The sequence below is a fragment of the Hyperoodon ampullatus genome (assembly GCF_949752795.1).
Source record: "Hyperoodon ampullatus genome assembly, chromosome: 7".
Lineage (NCBI taxonomy): Eukaryota > Metazoa > Chordata > Mammalia > Artiodactyla > Ziphiidae > Hyperoodon > Hyperoodon ampullatus.
This window is the reverse complement of record NC_136920.1, coordinates 56,663,926-56,683,590: the sequence shown is the minus strand read 5'-3', so window position 1 is coordinate 56,683,590 and position 19,665 is coordinate 56,663,926. Positions and strand designations below refer to the sequence as shown.

The 19,665-nt window shown below is 41.0% G+C and overlaps 1 protein-coding gene across 1 annotated transcript; it reads left to right on the top strand.

Moving 5' to 3' along the window:
* Positions 1-18,586: 18,586 nt before the first annotated feature.
* GVQW3 (GVQW motif containing 3) lies at positions 18,587-19,216 on the top strand (the record flags this gene model as incomplete). Its single annotated transcript, XM_079709582.1, has 1 exon — positions 18,587-19,216. The coding sequence occupies one exon, from the start codon at positions 18,587-18,589 to the stop codon at positions 19,214-19,216; it is 630 nt and encodes a 209-aa protein (XP_079565708.1).
* Positions 19,217-19,665: the final 449 nt, after the last annotated feature.

Here is a 19,665-nt window from a genome sequence, read left to right as displayed (position 1 = left end):
ACAGAGATTTAAAAGCTTTTTGTAAACCCTGTCAGTACTTAATAGTGATAGAATCCTTATTTCTAGTAAAACTACCCATGTCTTAACTTTCACTTATCCCTTTGTGCTGAATTCTGGAAATATACCTCAGCCCCACTTTCTTCACTACAAAAGCAAAGGTGGGGTTTTTTTTTTTCTTCTTCCCTGGAAGAGAATGAGTTAGGAGCCTGTAATTAACAGCATACTTTGGCTCAAGTCAACAAGTATCAATTGGCTAAATTTGAAGAAGATTTTCCAACGTAAATACTAAAACAAACTAATCATCTTATGTCCACACTACTTCAACAATAACCATAGCATTAATTTCCCATAATGCTACCTCTGGAGTAGAAAGTAACTTGGTTCAATTTTTTTTTTTTTTTTTTTGCGGTACGCGGGCCTCTCACCGCCGCAGCCCCTCCCGCTGCGGAGCACAGGCTCCGGACGTGCAGGCCCAGCGGCCATGGCCCACGGGCCCAGCCGCTCCGCGGCATTTGGGATCCTCCCAGACCGGGGCACGAACCCGTGTCCCCCGCATCGGCAGGCGGACTCTCAACCACTGCGCCACCAGGGAAGCTCTTGGTTCAATTTTTACATGAATGCATCTATATTTGATTTCATAATATTACAGAGGATAGGAAATCTGGAAGCACAGTGACATACCAATTCTTTTATTCGTTTTCTGTGTCTACTGTGTGGATTATTCAAATGGCTGGTAAGATCAAATATTGTTGGTATTGCATTATCTCGAAGAACTGTCCTATAAGGGCTCTGAAAAAGAAAAATGTGTTAATTCAGAGACGGTCCTTAAGAATGTATCACACATAAATAAAATTCTAGTGTTAATGATTTCCCCAGTACTCCTTCAACTCCAATTCTAAAGTGTAGAGACTTGTAGAATGGAAGATGTCAGTCCAGATCCGCTTATTATTTCTAACTCTTTTTGCATTTGCCCTTCTGGCAATCTTACTACTATAATGAAGGAACTGAATTGATGGTAGGCATAAAAAATAAAATGTATTTGCATTTTACATATATTTTTCTAATTCAATCTCCCAGCTACTTTTCTGTTCTTCCATGAACCCACAAAACACAGCAGGCACCAAAGTTTCTCAAATAATCTATCCGCCTGTATGTTTTATAATAATTCTTCCCTCCTTTACCTGCTGTTCACTCCACTTTTGCTACTATTACTGAGAAGCATCAAGGCACCATGAAATAATATTGGACTAGGACCCAGGAGACTTAGGGGCTAGTCCAAATTCTACCAGTGACTCACTCTCAGACCCTGACTAAATCCTCTCCCTTTCTGGACTCAGTTTCCTCTTCTGAATAAAACTCAGGTACAGAATTAGATCAGTATTTCCCAAAATGAAGTTATTCACATACTAATGATCATAATGCTTGCCATTTCAGTTACACAGCTATCTATACTTTTTCATAATCCACTCACTTTTTTAGTTAACATTATCTTAAGCAATAAAAACTACACAATAATGATTTGATGAGCTAGTTATATTTTTAACACATATTTCAAAACTTCTAAAATAAAAATTGGTTCATGTGCCACCTGAAATCACTCATATACCACAAGTGATATACACAATCACACTTTTGCAAACATTGAACTAGGTATTTCTAAATTCCCTTCTAGTTCTAACATTCTTATCATTGAAGGATGACCATTCTCTATCTTAATTCCTCTTAACCTAATCCAACCTGGCTAGAAGCTGGATGCATACTTAGATAGTGACAGTCTTCCACAGCCAGACCAGAGGAGGTCAGGTAGGGACAAGAAGTTTATTAAGAGGTAGAATAACAGATGAATAACTGCTACTACATTTCCCTAGCTGGTCCAAAGAAACAGTGCCTTTAATTTCTTCCAAAATTAGCACTGAAATTTCTTCCCAAATTTGCACTGATAAAAACAAAATACACTTCAGTTTAAAAAGCTTTTGTGGGAGCAGTGATTGTCTCAAAGATGACTAATAAAGCGTATTCAAAGTATATGCCAAACAAAAATAACAATTCCTATGTTTTTGCACCCAAGGAAAGGTTAGGAAAATATGATGGAAAAATATATAATTAAAGGGAACACACTATCTTAGGTTTCATCTGAAGAGTTGTTAAACACATTTGGGAAGAATTTCTATTTACAGTCAATATTATCTAGTTCAATCCCAAGCCTCATAGAAAACACAAAGAAGAAAATCTATTTCTTAAGGATGTTCAGCTTCTAGTATTGGGCCAAATATCCTGAGTCTACTACGGAGTTTGAATCAGGGATTGATTTTGGACACAATTAGTGAAGGGAACAAAAACTATACTATACCCCAAGTGTCTCATCTTTCCTACTTAGCAAACATCTCAAAAAGCAAAGATATCCACATACACAGTAAGTTCTTGATATTTTACCAACTAAATAAAGAGAGGAGTGATAAAACATTGTAAAGACTTTAAAAATTCAAATAAAATTAATTTGCTACCAAGGAAAGATACTATAGACCAGAAAACAATATATGAATAAAAAACATGCAATTTTTTACATCTATTTATAAGTACACATGCCAATAAGGGTTATATTCAATTCGTGTGCATGATAATTTTTATTCAGTATCAAGATTTAATCTTTAACTGCTGATTTAAGGTTTGAGCATAAAGTAATGATCTTACTCTAGCATCAAAGATAATATCTGGCTTTCGTTGAACTAGCCACAAATGTTTACTGATGAGATCTTAAATGCCAAACTAATGAAGTCAAAACTCTTAAAACATCTGGGTGTAAGTATTAGATAATCCAGATTTAACAGCAATATCTTCTACATGTGTAGAAAGAAAATGTCTCACATTTGCATTAATTGATCCAAGATTAAAGAATTATGTGGAAATTTAAAAAGCGAAAATAGGGCTTCCCTGGTGGCGCAGTGGTTTAGAGTCCGCCTGCCGATGCAGGGGACACGGGTTCATGCCCCAGCCCGGGAAGATCCTACATGCTGCGGAGCAGCTGGGCCCGTGAGCCATGACCGCTGAGCCTGCGCGTCCGGAGCCTGTGCTCCGCAGCGGGAGAGGCCACAACCGTGAGAGGCCCGCATACTGCAAAAAAAAAAAAAAAGCGAAAATAGTTCTGTTCTATGCTCTGACTATAAACAAGAATATGAGTGAACTATATTTTATATTTCTCACATTAGTCTTATTGGAATTAACTAATTAAGAGACCATATTTATTAATAAAATAAAAATGTAAAAATGCATATGGCTTGTGTATTTAAAATAATTGGGGATATTTTTACTTAATGTCAAGAACATAAAGTTTGCCTTTTAAACATATGAAATCTCTTATTTTGATCATTATTACCCTTTTAACAAAGCAAGGCAAAAATATCCCTCAAATATTTGTGATTAAACTGTTGAACCGGAATTGGCTCACCTCCCAATGACTTCACAAGTATCTGCTTCAATTAATTTTGAGAAATAAAATAACCCAATCATTCTTTAGTTTTCTGATGCCTCTGCAAAATGTATCTGAAAAAAATATCAAAATAAATTGCTGCATAACAATATATAGTGTACCTTCAAATCAAGTTTATGTCTATCCCAATAACTGAGATGATACATGTTTTAATACCTAAACAAGAATATATTATTTGTTTAACAAAACTGTCTTCCTAACTAGTTTTTAAGTGTTTCATCAAGTCTGCTTCTTTTCAATCAAATCTGTCCTATTTGTGCCTTTTATGAATCACAGCAATAACAGAATCACAGAGGGTTAAAAGTCTTAGACCTCAAGAATTATCTGATCTAATTTCTTCATTAGAAATTGGGGCTCAGAGAGGGGAAGGGACTTGGCCAAAATCACAGTTAACAGTAGCAAGGCTGAGAGAGTCAGGTTTTGATATGAAATTGCAAATTACTGATGGAAACGTTTTTTCACATTAATTGCATGATTTGCTTCCTGTAGTATCCAGCAAATAAAAATTAAGGGTTGGTTTTAACAGTACATACAAAACTTTGAAAACAAAGAGCTCTATTCCTTGATGAAGATTTCACTCATAAGAAAGCTCTAGAGAAGCTGATCCAAATAAAAATGCCAACTTTACTTTAAATATACACATTTATAATCATCTAAAATTTTCTGAAGGTTACAAAAGAAGTTTAAAAGTGGCTATCTCTGGTGAGTAGGAATGGGGCATCAGAAACAGAAGGGTTTAAAAAAAAACAGGTTTTTAAGAACAAAATAGATACTATTAAGCTCCAAATTTGTCTTCATCTTAAAAAAAAAAGTGGCAGGGTGTAAGGATACTCTCCAACATTAATATATAAAGATTTACATTCCAACCAAATAGTGAGTAAGTGAAAGAATACAAAACAAAAAAAAACAAGCCCTCTGGTTACTTACAGTTCTACAGATCATAGAAGTCTCAAAGTGTTTGGCACACAATCGATAATGTTTATTTAGTTGATCAGGTGTTTTATCTTCTAAGTCTGCTCTCCTACAATTCTCCACCCACTTCTGGCATCTATAAAAGTAAAACCAAGGTACAATAATGGAATATGAGCTCAACACTTAAATCTTACTTAGCATTCAGTTTTAAGGTAAATATCTATTATGGACAATGGATTCCTGCTCCCCTATAACCAAAGAACATAACATAATTTGGAGAAGCTGATTAATAACAAAATGAGAGCTGGAAGAAACCTTAGAAATCATTTAGTACATTCAATTAAAGACAGGGTTAAGGAGTAACTCACTCAGAGTCATGTACAAAATCAGCAGCAAAACTAGAACTTAAACCTGAATCTTTCAACTCCCAGGACATCCTAGCATCAGAGAGGACTCAATCATCAGCAATATAAGCAAAATACTGCACAACCATGAGGCCAATGGCTTAACATTCCCCTCAGGATTTCAACTTAAACAAGCATATGAAAAGACATCATTGTAGAAAATTAGTAAGAAGATGTTCTATAAATAACTAGAGTTGATTATGGAAGCATGATGGCTGTATTCATTTGCTTTATTATAAACATGATTATCTACAATGATGTACAAACTAGATTGCAAGCTCCATGAATGCAGGGATTGTGTCTACACAATCTAGTACACAGACAATGTTAAAGATAGTGAATGAGACAAAGTCCATGTCCTCTTGGTGCTTAAATATCTGCAAAAAAACCATCATCATCTTCTTCTTCTTCCTCCTCCTCCTCCTCATCATCATCACAATGCTTATTAAGCACTTATTAAGAGCCAGACACTATTCTAAATTGTTTCCAAAGGGGATAGAAATATTCTATGTACCTAAAAAGGCAAAAATAAGCTCTATTGGTAGAAATTTCAGGAAAACAAAATTGAATATGTTGATTAAAAAAAAACAAAAACAAAGGGAGTACTATTATTATTATCCCCCTTGTGCAGATGAAGAAACGAAGGCACAGAAATGTTAAGTAATTTGTTAAAGGTTACAACCAGATCTTTCCTTCATTCTTCAAGCTTCTAAGAATAAAAGTCCACCATGAATATATACTGTCACAAACTTGAAAACATATTTATTTTATAATTACATCATAGTATATTTTCTTATGTCTTAACATTACAAATTTACCCCTAAACACACAAAACACTCTGACACTTAATTCGCTCCACTCTCAATATGTAAAACCATGGTGAAATGTTGATTACATAACCTAAACTAAAACCACACTTAAATTGTTCAGCATCTCATTTGACCAAAAAGTAATACTATACACAGTAATGATGCCTAAGGTGTCCATACTTTTTTTTTTTTTTTTTGCGGTACGCGGGCCTCTCACTGTTGTGGCCTCTCCCGTTGCGGAGCACAGGCTCCAGACGCGCAGGCTCAGCGGCCATGGCTCACGGGCCCAGCCGCTCCGCGGCATGTGGGATCCTCCCGTTCCGGGGCACGAACCCGTGTCCCCTGCATCGGCAGGCGGACTCTCAACCACTGCGCCACCAGGGAAGCCCAAGGTGTCCATATTTTAATCATAGTTTTACACAGCTGTACAATATGATTATAAATATTTCATGTTTCAACATCTAAATTATTTGGTATAAAAACTCTCACCATAAAATAATCTGCCATATTGCTAGAGTTAAGTTTTGTTTTTTAATTCTTAAATCTCTGAAGACCTTCCACACAGAACATTACTGTCTGTATTATTTCTGAACTAAGTTAAAGTAGCTTTCTGGTAAAAAGAACACTCAGATTCAATCAAGAAAGGTTGAGCATCACTTTGTTATAAAGCAGAAACTAACACACCATTGTAAAGCAATCATATGCCAATAAAGATATTAAAAAAGAGAAAGGTTGAGCAGAGGCCAATTAACTACACCTACATGTTCCATATCAAATACCTAGAAATAAACCTAGTGAAAGATGTGTAAGACCTCTAACAGAAAAAAAATTTTTAAATAGCTTAAATAAATGGAGGGATATACAAGTTCATGGATTGGTACACTGAATCCTACAGATACTGGACTTCCCTGGTGGCACAGTGGTTAAGAATCCACCTGCCGGGCTTCCCTGGTGGCGCGGTGGTTGAGAGTCCGCCTGCCGATGCAGGGGACACGGGTTCGTGCCCCGGTTCGGGAAGATCCCACATGCCGTGGAGCGGCTGGGCCCGTGCACCACAACTACTGAGCCTGCGCTCTAGAGCCCGCGTGCTGCAACTACTAAGCCCTCGTGCTGCAACTACTAAGCCCTCGTGCTGCAACTACTGAAGTCTGCAGGCCTAGGGCCCATGCTCCACAAGAGAAGCCACCAATGAGAAGCCCGCGCACCGCAACGAAGAGTAGCCCCCACTTGCCGCAACTACAGAAAGCCCGTGTGCAGCAATGAAGACCCAAAGCAGCCAAAAAAAAAAAAAAAAAAAGATATAAATTCTCCTCCAAATGATTTACTGATTTAATACAATCACAACAAGTTCTTTTGTGCATGTCTCTGTGTGTGTGTGTGTGCGTGTGTGTGAGAGTCAGAGAGAGAGAGACAGAGAGAGATACAGAGAGAAATGACAAAGATCATTCTAAAACTTTACACAGAAATTCAAAGGACGAAGAATAGTCAAGATAATCTTGGGGGAGAAAAATTGAAAGACTTATACTACCAGAGAGTAAGACTTATTATAAAGGTTATTAAGACAGTGTGGTATTGGCACAAGGATAAAACAATGGAACAAAATCGAGAGCTGTGGATGCTTAAGACAAAGGTAACATTGCACAGCAGTGAAGTCAATTTTTTTCAATAGTGCTGAATGGGATATCCATATAAAAAAATGAATCTTGACCTGTGTTTTTACACCATATATAAAAAAATAAATTCCAAGTGAATTGCAGATCTAAATATAAAAGGTAAAACAAAGTTTCTAAAAGGTAACACAGTAGACCATCTTCATCACCTTGGCACAAAGATCTCTTAAAAAGGCAACAGAAAACACAAACTCTAGAGGAAAAGATGGATACATTAGGCTACTTTAGAGTTAATAACTTTTCTTCATTAAAAGAAGTCACTTAAGAGTGAAACAGCAACCCACAAAATGGAAGAAGGTATCTGCAATACATAGATACAACAACGAACTCATATCCAAAATATATATGAACTCCTACGAATAAATCAGACAACCCAATATAAAAATGGGCAAGAGACTTGAACAGGCAATTAACAATAAAAAGCTGGCCAATACACATGGAAAAAATGCTCAGTAAAAAAAATAATAATAATAATAATAGGACTTCCCTGGTGGAGCAGTGGTTAAGAATCCGCCTGCCAATGCAGGAGACACGGGTTCAAGCCCTGGTCAGGGAAGATCCCACGTGCTGTGAAGCAACTAAGCCCATGTGCCACAACTACTGAGCCTGCGCTCTAGAGCGTGCGAGCCACAACTACTGAACCCACATGCCACAACTACTGAAGCCCGCGTGCCTAGAGCCCATGTTCCGCAACAAGAGAAGCCACCGCAATGAGAAGCCCCTGCTCAACGCAACTAAAGAAAGCCCACATGCAGCAACGAAGACCCAACACAGCCAAAAATAAAATATAAATAAATAAATTTTAAAAAATAAACAATTTTTTAAAAAGCTCAATCTCATTAGTCATGAGGAAAATACTATTTAAAACTGTAAATATTACTACATACTCATATGAATGACTACGATATAAAAGAAATAATACCAAATGTTGATGAGGTGAAACAACTTGGCCCATCAAGGGTGGAAAGGGTAAACTGTGGTATAGTATTATATATAGACTACTATGGCAATGGGAATGAATGAACTAGCTAGATCCCACAAACATAATGTTGAGCACAATAAGCCAGGAGTACATACTATGTGATTTCTTTCATATTAAGTTCAAGAGTAGGCAAAACTCATCTATGGTGATTGTGCAGAAAAAGAGTTAACACAGCAGGCCTGAGACTGCTATCCTCAGAAAGGTTTGTTTTTAAGGCTGGTCTTTTGGCTGATGTCTGGGAACTTGGCTGGTAAAACAGTTTCCTACACTGACATAAAACTTTTTCTAACTGATACGGTGACTTATGGCACCTAGACTGTGCAAACAGTATGACTTTTAATGAGCACCTGCCTTCCTCTGGGAGTCTGGAATTTTAGCATATGCTAAGCAGAGTGTGTCTAAATGACCAGACCTCAATAAAAACTTTGGGCACTGGGTCTCTAATGGGCTTCTCTGGGCAGAAACATGGCACACATGTTGCATTTTCATTGGTGGGGAAAGTGGGATCTGAGTGACCCCTCATGGGAGGGAGAGAGCATAAGGAAGCCTACATATGGATCCTTCCATACTCTACCTGTGTCTTTTTCCTCTCATGATCCAGACGTGTGTTCTTACTACATTGCTGTAATAAATCTTAGCTGTGAGTACAATTAAACACCGAGTTCCATGAGTCCTGGTAAATCTCTGGATATGGGGGTGGCTTGGAGACCCCCAAAACGGTAATGATAGTGAGAACAGCTGATACATTTGGGGAGAGGTAATGACTAGGGGTGGGCACAAAGGAGGCTTCTGAGGTGCTGGTAATGTTCTATATCTCGAATGTGACCTGGGTATAATCATTTTGTAAAAATTCATCAAGTTCTAAACTACCATTTTTGCACTTTTTCCTATGTATGTCATATACCAATATAACAGCTCCCCATCACTCTTCCCCTTCTCCTCAATAACCAACTAATCTAATGTGTGTGAAGTCAAACAGTGTCTACTATGGGGGAGAGTAGGATAATGACTTGAAAGGGCCACAGGGGAGAGGAAGTTTGGGATGTTAGTAATATTCCATTTTTTTTTAAATCTGGGTAAAAGTTTCATGGACATGTTACTCTGAAAATCTAACAAGCCATACACTTATGATTTGTGATCTTCTGTATATATATGTTTTACATCAATTAGTTATAAAAATTACATATAACCACAAGCCTTTTTTACATGCATACATGTACTTTTTTGTTTTGTTTTTTTTAGTAGTAGTTATGAGACTTGTGGCTAGATCTTGGGGTTTTTTTTTCATACATGTATTTGTGTATGTGTTAAGATGTATACACACACTTACACAGTTATTTCTCAATTATTTTTTTTAACCAAGGTCTTCCCTGTCCTAGCTCTCCCTGTCGCTGTTTTGTGCCCTGTACTCCAGATTCCGTAGCCTTTTTCTTTCCCTTGGCAGAGTGGAATGACTCCCCAAATCCATCTACTTCCAAACTAGTCTTACCTTTCTCTCACCCCTTCTCCAAGTGTAAAATGCTTTTAAAAAGCCAATTTGAGAGTACCTTTCCCTGCTTAAGATCCTTTAGTGACTTCCCGTTACCCTTAGGATAAAGAACCAACTCCTCACATGTCTCATAAGATTCTGTACAATCTAGATCTTGTCGACCTTTCCCTCTTCATATCGCACCCATCTTTGCACTCTGCCCCCTCACATGCCTTACTTCAGTTTCATGAATGTACTGTGATCCCTTTTATCCTAGAGCTGTTCCCCATGCTGTTTATTCAACCTAGAATCCTCTTCATTGCCTTTTTTCACTTCCTTTGCACAGGAAAGCCTTTGCAAACATCAGCCATCAGATCTTAGCTCAAACGTCACTTACTGAGGAAAACATTTCAGATTTGAAGAGTATGTACCCACACACACACCCAGATAGGTAGAACTCCTCTACCTCTCTGTACAGTAGTCTCCCCCTTATCCGTGGGGATATATTCCAAGACCCTCAGGGACGCCTGAAACTACGTATAGTACCGAACCCTATATACACTATGTTTTTCCAATACTAACGGGTGGGTAGTGTATACAGTGTGGATGTGCTGGACGAAGGGATGATTCACATTCTGGGCAGGACAGAGTGGGATGGTGCAAGATTTCGTCATGGCTACCTGGGACAGCTAAAAGTTATGAATTTCATCCTGCCAAATCCAATGGTCACTTTCTATCCTCAACTTTCACTCTTTCAGTACTATTCAACCATCATTGACCACTCCTTTTTAAGTTTTACGTTTTGTTTGTAATTTTTTCCTTCAATGGTCTTCAACTTATGCAGAATTTCCAAACCATATTCCAAGGAACACTAGTCAAATAATTGTTCCAATAAAAAAAAAAAGAGAAGGTTTCACGGTCAAATAAGTTTGGATAATATTACATACTTTATCCTACATTTGGGGTTTTAGATATTCCTGTAGGACCTTGAATAAGTTAGCTAACCTCTCTGTGTCTGCTTTGCTCATCTGAAAGTGTTCCCAGTGAATTTAAGGTTCTTGCCTCCTCGCAAAAGAATGTGAAGATGATATGATAGGTAAGAAGTAGATTTACTGGACTTCATGGTGGTGCAGTGGTTAAGAACCCGCCTGCCAATGCAGGGGACACGGGTTCGAGCCCTGGTTCAGGAAGATCCCACATGCCGCGGAGCAACTAAGCCCATGCGCCACAACTACTGAGCCTGTGCTTTACAGCCCTGCGAGCCACAACTACTGAAGCCCGCGTGCCTAGAGCCCGTGCTCCACAACAAGAGAAGCCACTGCATTGAGAAGCCCACGCACCGCAATGAAGAGTGGCCCCCGCTCGCCGCAACTAGAGAAAAGCCTGTGTGCAACAACAAAAGACCCAATGCAGCCAAAAATAAATAACCAAATAAATTTTTAAAAAGAAGCGGATTTATTTAGAGAGAAACACACTCTACAGTGTGGGCCATCTCTGAAGGTGAGAGGCCTTGGGAAACACACTCCACAGAGTGTGGGCCATCTCAGAAAGCAAGAGAACCTCAAAATATGGCATGGTTAGTTTTTATGGGCTGGGTAATTTCATAGGCTAATAAGTGGGAGGATTATTCCAACTATTTGGGGGGGCGGGGAGGGGGCTCGGATTTCCAGAAATTGGGCCACCTCCCACTTTTTGGCCTTTTATGGTTGGCCTCAGAACTGTCATGGCACTGGTGGTTGTGTCATTTAGCTAATGTATTACAATGAGCATATAATGAGGCTCAAGGTCTATTGGAAGTCGAATCTTCCGCCATCTTGGATCTAGTTGGTTCTAACCAGTTTTTGTCATGTCCTATGGCTATGTCATTCTTTTAAAGGTTGTGCCCTGCCCCCTTCCCTCCTGTTTCAAACTATCTTAAAATTTATTGTAAGGGTTAATTGAAATAGTGTACATAAAACAGAATAGTGCCTGGCACACAGAATAAAGTATTCTCTAAGTATTATTGTTATTATTACAACTCACAGCATTGTTTGGAGGATTAAATGAGAGCATATGAAAGTACTTTAAGACTGTACCTTACAGAAGTGATTCTCAAACTTCGTAGTCTCAGGACCCCTTTACCTCTTAAATTATTAACTATCTAAAGAACTTTTGTTTATGTGCATTTTATCTAACAATGTGCATAATTACAGAAACTAAAACTTAGAAATTCAAAAAATATTTATTAATTCATTAAAAATAGCAATCCCATTACATGTTAACATAGATAACATTTTAATAAAATAACTATTTTTCCAAAACAAAAAACATTTAATGAAAAGAATGGCACTGTTCACCATCTCTGCAAATCTCTTTAATGTCTAACTTAACAGAAGATACCTAGATTCTCACATCTGCTTTTGTATTTAATCTGTTGCCATATGTTATTCTGGTTGACTTCAACCAAAGACAATGGCTCCTCAATGACATGCAGTTTAAAAGGTTATTACAATATTCCTCTGCTTCCCATATAATTGTGGATGTTCTTTGATAGGGCACTGTAAGTCCACAAGTGGCGGTTTCTTAAAGATTAGCTGCAATGTGGAATGTGAAACCAGACCAATGAGCCTTTACACGCTGTTTCATTAAAATCCATTAGTCTAACTTGCACTTTGAATAGAACTTTTATCCATGCATGTCTTTGTAAAATCATGAATTTATCAGTTTGAGTTAGGCAGAACATCGGAATGGTAACACATTTCATTATACAATATATTAAAAGTCACATTTATCAATATCACCACTGATCGCATCAGAAAAGTCTAAATATTAGAGAGCTGTCAAGCTCAAAGTGATGAATATAAGTTCTCCAAAATTCTAATTTTTCCTTAAATGCTTGGCTGTCAGTTGCTTTCCTTGAAGTGGCAGGCTTATTTTGTTCATTTCCAAGAAAACGTCTACCAAACACCTGCATCTGAATAATCATACTTAGAAAATTTTATAGAACACAAAATATAATCTATCTGAGCAGTGATTTCATAATGTTACGTAGCCCCTAAAAAACTCCACTGTACACTCCTGAGAGAATGAGCATGAAAAAAGCAAATAATATCAGTGTTATTATGAAGTAGTTTTTACCTTGTAGACTCCTTGAAAGGGTCTTGGAGACCCTCACAAGTGCCTGGGAAACCACCGTTTTACATTTTACATCTTAGAGTACATCAACTCTCAATTAACTTTGATTAAATTACCAAAGAAACTTGGAAGACCTCACTACCTCAGGGATGAGTCAGTACTAACTGCCTGAGGAGGAAGAAGAGCCCTTCAACTGCCCAACTCTCTCAAATAATAAGAGCAATTCATTAGCTCTACCTTTACCTGGTCTGGGGATGAGTTCCACTGTGACCTGCCCCCAGGTTCCTGCCAAGCTTGGGCATTAGTCAAGCCATCCTGGGGTAATCATGATTTAGGCGTTTTTTTTTTTAACTTTAACTTTAGGTAATCTATCTCCCTGCCACTGCCCTAAGGTGAGTTGATTCTATTATTTTATATTTTTAAAAAAGTACATTAATGCCACTTTTTCTAAACCAATATGAGATATTAGGGTATGAAATTCCACATAGTGCCATTTATTGATTACACTTTTAAATTTTAAGTTACCTCTAAATAGCTGTTTCTAAAAGTGTGCAAGGCATTTATAAATATGATGAATGGGAAATGTACTATTTAATAGCATTAAATATACTTATCTTTATTGTTAGTTAACAATGTGAGTTAACTTTTGAATAATAGGTAGGGTGGCAATGTCACCTTTTATCAACCCTCCCTACAACCCATTTACAGAAAAAAAAAAATTAGTTATAATCACTAACCCTAAGAATACTGTTATTAATTCAATAAACAACTCTGGAAACTACTGTACTCCTTTATTATAATTAACTCTGGGCACAGTGGAAAAAAACTGTCAAATTCAGTAGAATTTGAAATCCTATAGTATTGACCTTTGGTTCAGAAAAAAGTTAAGACCTTTAATACACTGTTAACTAAAATAAGCCAGACACAAAAGGACTATTATTGTATGATTCCACTCATAGTATGAGTAGAAAGTACCTAAAAAGACAAATTCATGGAGACTGAAAAGTTGACTGGGATATGAGGAGTTATTGCTTAATGGTTAGAGTTTTTGCTCAGGGTAATGAAAAAGCTGTGGAAATAGACAGTGGTGATGATTGCAGAACACAGTGAATGTAACTAATGCCACTGAATTATACACTCAAAAATGGTTTTAAAAAATGGTTAAAATGGCAAATTTTATGTTATACTACTGCCATTTTATATAAGGGACTTGAGCATCCATGGATTTTGGTATCCGCGGGGCGGGGGGGGGGGGGTCCTGGAATTAATCCCCTGCAGATACCAAGGGACAACAGTGTATTTTTATCAAAAAATTTAAAAATTAATGATGTAACATACCAAAAGCCACTGAATTGCACACTTTAAATGGGTGAATTGTACGGTATGTGAATATCTCAATAAAGATTTTTTTTTTTTATAAATTTACTTATTTTATTTATTTATTTTAGGCTGCATTGGGTCTTCATTGCTGGGCGTGGGCTTTCTCTAGTTGCAGAGAGTGGGGGCTACTCTTCGTTGCGGTGCACGGGCTTCTCATTGAGGTGGCTTCTCTTGTTGTGGAGCACAGGCTCTAGGCACGGGCTTCAGTAGTTGTGGCTCACGGGATCTACAGCACAGGTTCAGTAGTTGTGGCGCACGGGATTAGTTGCTCCGCGGCATGTGGGATCTTCCCTGACCAGGGCTCAAACCCGTGTCCCCTGCATTGGCAGGTGGATTCTTAACCACTGTGCCACCAGGGAAACCCAATAAAGATGTTTTTTTAAAAAAATTAAGAAAAGTTCATAATTTGGTCTTGAAATACTCAAGGGGCTCTTACACAAAAAGGGCACCGGGGACCTCCTTGGCAGTCCAGTGGTTAAGACTCCACACTTCCACTCTAGGGGGCACGGGTTTGATCCCTAGTTGGGGAACTAAGATCCCACATGCTGCACGATGAAGCGAAAAATAAATAAAATAAAATAATAAAATTTAAAAATAAAATAAAACAGGGAACAGCTTTGTTCATTGTCACCCTAAGAACAAAACTAGGACCTCCCAAGCACAAATGATAGGGAGGCACATTTCCACTCAATAAAAGGAAGAAACAATAGCCAATGCTGTCCAGAATCCTCAAGTATCCCCTCACAAAGCAGAGAAACTGGCACTGGAGGTGTTTTAGCAAAGGCTCACCTGTCAGAAATGCACAGGATCCCTAAAGGGTCCATAAAAAATTTGATATGAAATTGTGTCGATGTCTTTTCTCAACGGTCCTTACATTAGATTCCCAAAGGGGACAGAGACCCAAAAAAGGTTTAAAAGCCACTATTCTTGAGGGAATTCTGACACTTCAAAGGATACTGCACTACATCTAAAAACTCCTTCCAAATCTGAGACTGTAAGCCCCTAAGGACATACTCCCTGACTAAGAAGTATAATGAAAAGAGTATCCACTACCTATGAACATGAACAACCTGTGGTCCAGAATTGACTAGTGGTGCACTCATTACGCAAGTGAAATATGCTCCCAATTTGTCTCAAAGGAAGATAATGCTGAACGGAGTGAGGCTCAGTCAGATTAAGATGCTCCTCTTCTCTGCTCCCACAGAACCCAACAGCTTTTCCTCACTCTCTTGAGCTAGCTCCTCCTCATCTCCCGGAACTTTAAACACTAGGAACACCCCAGGGCTCAATCCTCATACTTACTCTACTTTATTTACCTGGTTCCACGGTTTTAAATACCCTCTATAAATTGAGAACACCCATATTTACAATCTCCAGTCTGGAAGTCTCTAAATTCCTGACTTGTATATACTTTTATGGTTTTAGCTCTTAAATATTTAGATCATTGATCTAAATATGGACCATTTTGAGTTCATTGATGTATATAGTATGAAGACATCTATTCTTGAATGTCTATCAGGCCTCTCAAACTTCACATGTCCTAAACCAAACTTTTAATATTCCTCCACCAAACCCGCTCCTCCCTGTCTTCCATAGCTCAATAAAGGCTCAGATTAAAAATCTTAGAGTCATTCTTGACTTCAGTTTTTCTCTTACAACCTACATCTACACCATTAACAAATCCTGTTGGCTTCACCTTCCAAAATATATCTCAAATGCAACTATTTACCACCTCCTCCTCTATTAACCTGGATTATCGCAATTGCCTTTAACTGGCCTTTCTGTTCTCACCTCTGCCTCCCTACAATGTATTTAACAAGCAACCAGTGATGCTGTTTTAAGTATACGTCTCTCCCCTCTAAACCCTTCCACGACTTCCTATTTCACTCAGTATAAATGCCATAGTGCTTTCCACCGCCTACAATGGCCTACACAATTTGCCCCTACCACATACACACACACATTTTTCTCGTCTCATCTTTTCCTCTCCCTCCTTCCTTAAACCAGCTTTAGCAGTCCAACCAGACTTCTGGTTGACCTCTAACAAGCATGCCCTGCCTATGCATTTATTGTTTCCAGGGACTGAAATGCTCTTCCCCTAGATACCTCCATGGCTGACCCCCTAACCTACTTCTGGTCTTTGCTCAAATACACCCTCTTAGTGAAGCCTTCTCTGATAATCCTATTTAAAATAGCAATCGTGCCTCCCCTGCTACTCCTATTCCCCTACCCTACACCCCGTCAAACACTTGCTTTTTCTCCATAGTATTTATCACCATCTGACACAAGGTATATTTACTTATTTTCCCCCACTAGAACATAAACTCCATGAGAGCAGGGACTTCGATATATTCATCTGTACCCTCCCAGTGCTCAGAATAATGCCTAGTACCTAGTAGGCCTTCGATAGATATTTGTAGAACTAATAAACAGCATGCTACATTATAATCGCTTGCTTACATATCTGCCTCCTTAATGGACTGTAAGCTTTCTGCAGGCAGCAACCCTACCTCGTTCACCGTGAATTTCCGGTACCTCTAATGTTAGTGCCCTAGCACACACTAGGTGTTGATCTGAAATGTATGAATCAACAAGGGATGCCAAGGAAAAAATCCTCAGCCTTTCAAACACAGTCCCTACTCTACCACTCTCTAAATACAAGTCAGAGCGTGTGGGTTACCTCAGAGAAGAGGTTTCAGTACTAACTCCCATGCCCTCTCGCGTACCCCGCCCCACCCGCCCGTTATCCCCACATTAACCAAGTGAGATAATGAGTAACGGTCAGAGCCAGAATCTGAACCATGCACAAGTCCGAAGGAGGGAATAGTTGTGACCTGACTTGAGATCAAAGGTGGCCGGACTCCAAAAAGAAACACTGTCCCGGGGGTAGAAGGGCCCCGGTGACCACAACCATAGAATCCAAGTTCCTCTTCTGACAGCTGGGGAAACTAAAGCCCAGAGAGGACAGAGACTTGTCCGAGGTCACACGAGCTAATCAGGGCGAGAACCCACCTTACCCCGCCCGCACCGCCCCAGTTGCCTCTAATTTCGGGTGGAGCCCTACGCGCCGAGCCCCCGCGGGCGCACGTGCTCCAAGGCCCTCGAGCGCCACCCCGCCCACGGCTAGAGGCCCGCTCCCCACCTCGGAGCCGGGCTGGGGTCGACAACTGTGCTCCCCCAGCCCCTCTTAGCCCCGGAGCCTGCCCGGGGCCGGCGGCTGGCAGCGCGCATCGCGGAGGAGGGCCCGGGCTGCCAGCTCCGCGCCCACCGCTCACCTGGCTGGATCCCGCGGGAACCTGAAAAAGGCCAGGTCCGACTGCGTGCTCTTCCGCGTGCAGTTGGGGGCCGCGCAGAAGTTCGGCATCGTCGTCTGCCCGCCGGCCGGCCCAGCCCTCCCCTCCCCGCCTCCTCAGGGCAGCCCGCCCGCCCGTCGGGGCCGGGGAGGGGAGCCAGGCCGGCCGGCCGGCTCGTTAGGGCCGGCGCGCCGGGGGGAGGGGCGGGCGGGAGAGAAGCCGCGAGGGGCAGGAGGGGCGCCGCGGTCCGAGGCCGGGCTGGGGATGCGGCTCCACAGTGCTGTGAGCGGCCGGGAGGATTTACCGCCGCCGCCGCCGCTGGTGCACCTCCCGCCCGCCCGGGACGCTGCCGCCTCCTTCCCACAATGCACCCTGGCGCCCGGGGGTGCCCTCTCTTCCCTCAGCCTTCCTCCCCCGCCCCCTCCTTTCCGCCGACTTCTCCACAGGCGGGCACGCGCAAGGAAGCGCGCCTGCTCGGGTGTGGCGAGGCGGAGGCGGAGGCGGGGCCTGGCCCAGGCTGCCGCAGTGCGCCTGCGCACGGCCTACCCCGCGAGTGGAGGGAATGGCGCATGCGGGCGTGTCTCCCGGACTCTAGAGCCTCGGATCCCGGGGCAGCTCCGGTAGGTTTGGCGTGCGCGGGTTTCTGCAGATCTGGGGCGAGCTTGCACGTTACATCACCGGTGCATCGCTTCTTGCTTGCTTAAATTAACACCACATAGGCTTTTATTGCGGAAATCGCCGTAGACTCTTAAGGGCCGCGGAACGGGACGGCCTTAGTAACTGGTTTGCACACCCCCAGGAGATCTCCGTGCCGCGGAGTTGGACGCAGACGTGGGTTCTAGGAGCTTTCATTTTCCCCAGCTTTGCAGCTACTCTTTGGCCCCGTTAGCTTCTAGATTGGAAGCCGAGGGGCTGAAACACAGAAAAGCAATTACTCTTCCCTGATGAGGTTTCAGAGGAGCAAGAATAGCGACATGATTCCACCTGCAGCCCTATAGAGATTGGTCCCTCTGTCTTCCCCTCACACTCGTGGCATTTTAACGTTCCTGTGTTATTTGAGTGCCAAAATGAGTGACCGATATCTAGAACAAAGGATTAGTATCAAATTCTGCGTGAAATTGAACAAGTCTGCAAGTGAAACCCACCATCTTTTAAAAGAAGCTTATGGGGATGAAGTCATGTCAAGGGCCAGAGTTTTCGACTGGCACAAAAGGTTTAAAGAAGGGCGGGAAGACATTCGAGATGATGCCCGAAGTGGTCGTCCAGTCACCCACCGGACGGATGAAAATATCCAGAAGGTCAAGGACTTGGTTTGTTCGAATAGGCAGTTAACTGTGAGGATGATGGCTGAAGAGTTAAATTTAGATAAAGAAACCGTTAGGCTCATTCTGAAAGAAAACTTGAATATGAGGAAGGTATCGGCAAAAGTTATACCAGGTATTTTGAAGGATGAGCCTAAACCTCGAAAACTTGACTTTCGGTCTGATCATTCAAAGGAAACTAGGAAAAATAGCTCACGGGTGAGGGAAAAAGTAACAAGTTCTGAACCATGGAGTCACCTCCAGTGCGAAGCTGGTGGGGAAATGCCTCTGCCTGTATCCCATCCCAAAATCCGTCCTGCCAGCCAGCTGCTGCAGACTTCATCTTCAATGAGCCTTCCCAGCAGGGCGGCTCAGGATTGGTTCACACCGTGGTGAAAGGAATCTGGGGTAGCTGAACCCAAACTAGAAAGCTGCCTCAAGGTTAGGCACCTTCATTTGCCGCTCATCTATTTTCAGCTTCTTTACGACTCCTCTCTACATGTCATGGCCCTGCTACTTACTCTTTGCTGGACTCTTGGGCCATCTTCCTTGCTGTTCTCCACAACTTTGAAGAACTTCTGGCTGTTGACTTCTGGTACTTGCTTGTGCTTGATTTTTCTTTTTTTTTTTTTTTCCTTAACAAGTTTTTTCTTCACTGTCCAGACCTTAGCTTGTTGTGGCTGTCCTCTTCCTTTGTTCTCAGTATTCTGCCTCAGGGGATCATACGAATGAAAAGTGGGAGGAGGACCTCTTGGAGTCTCTCTCTCTGTGCCCAGGGAGGCATACTCTGCTGGGAGGACCCCAAAAGAAGGCCTGCTTCACAGTCAGGGCCTGAGGTATGGTGC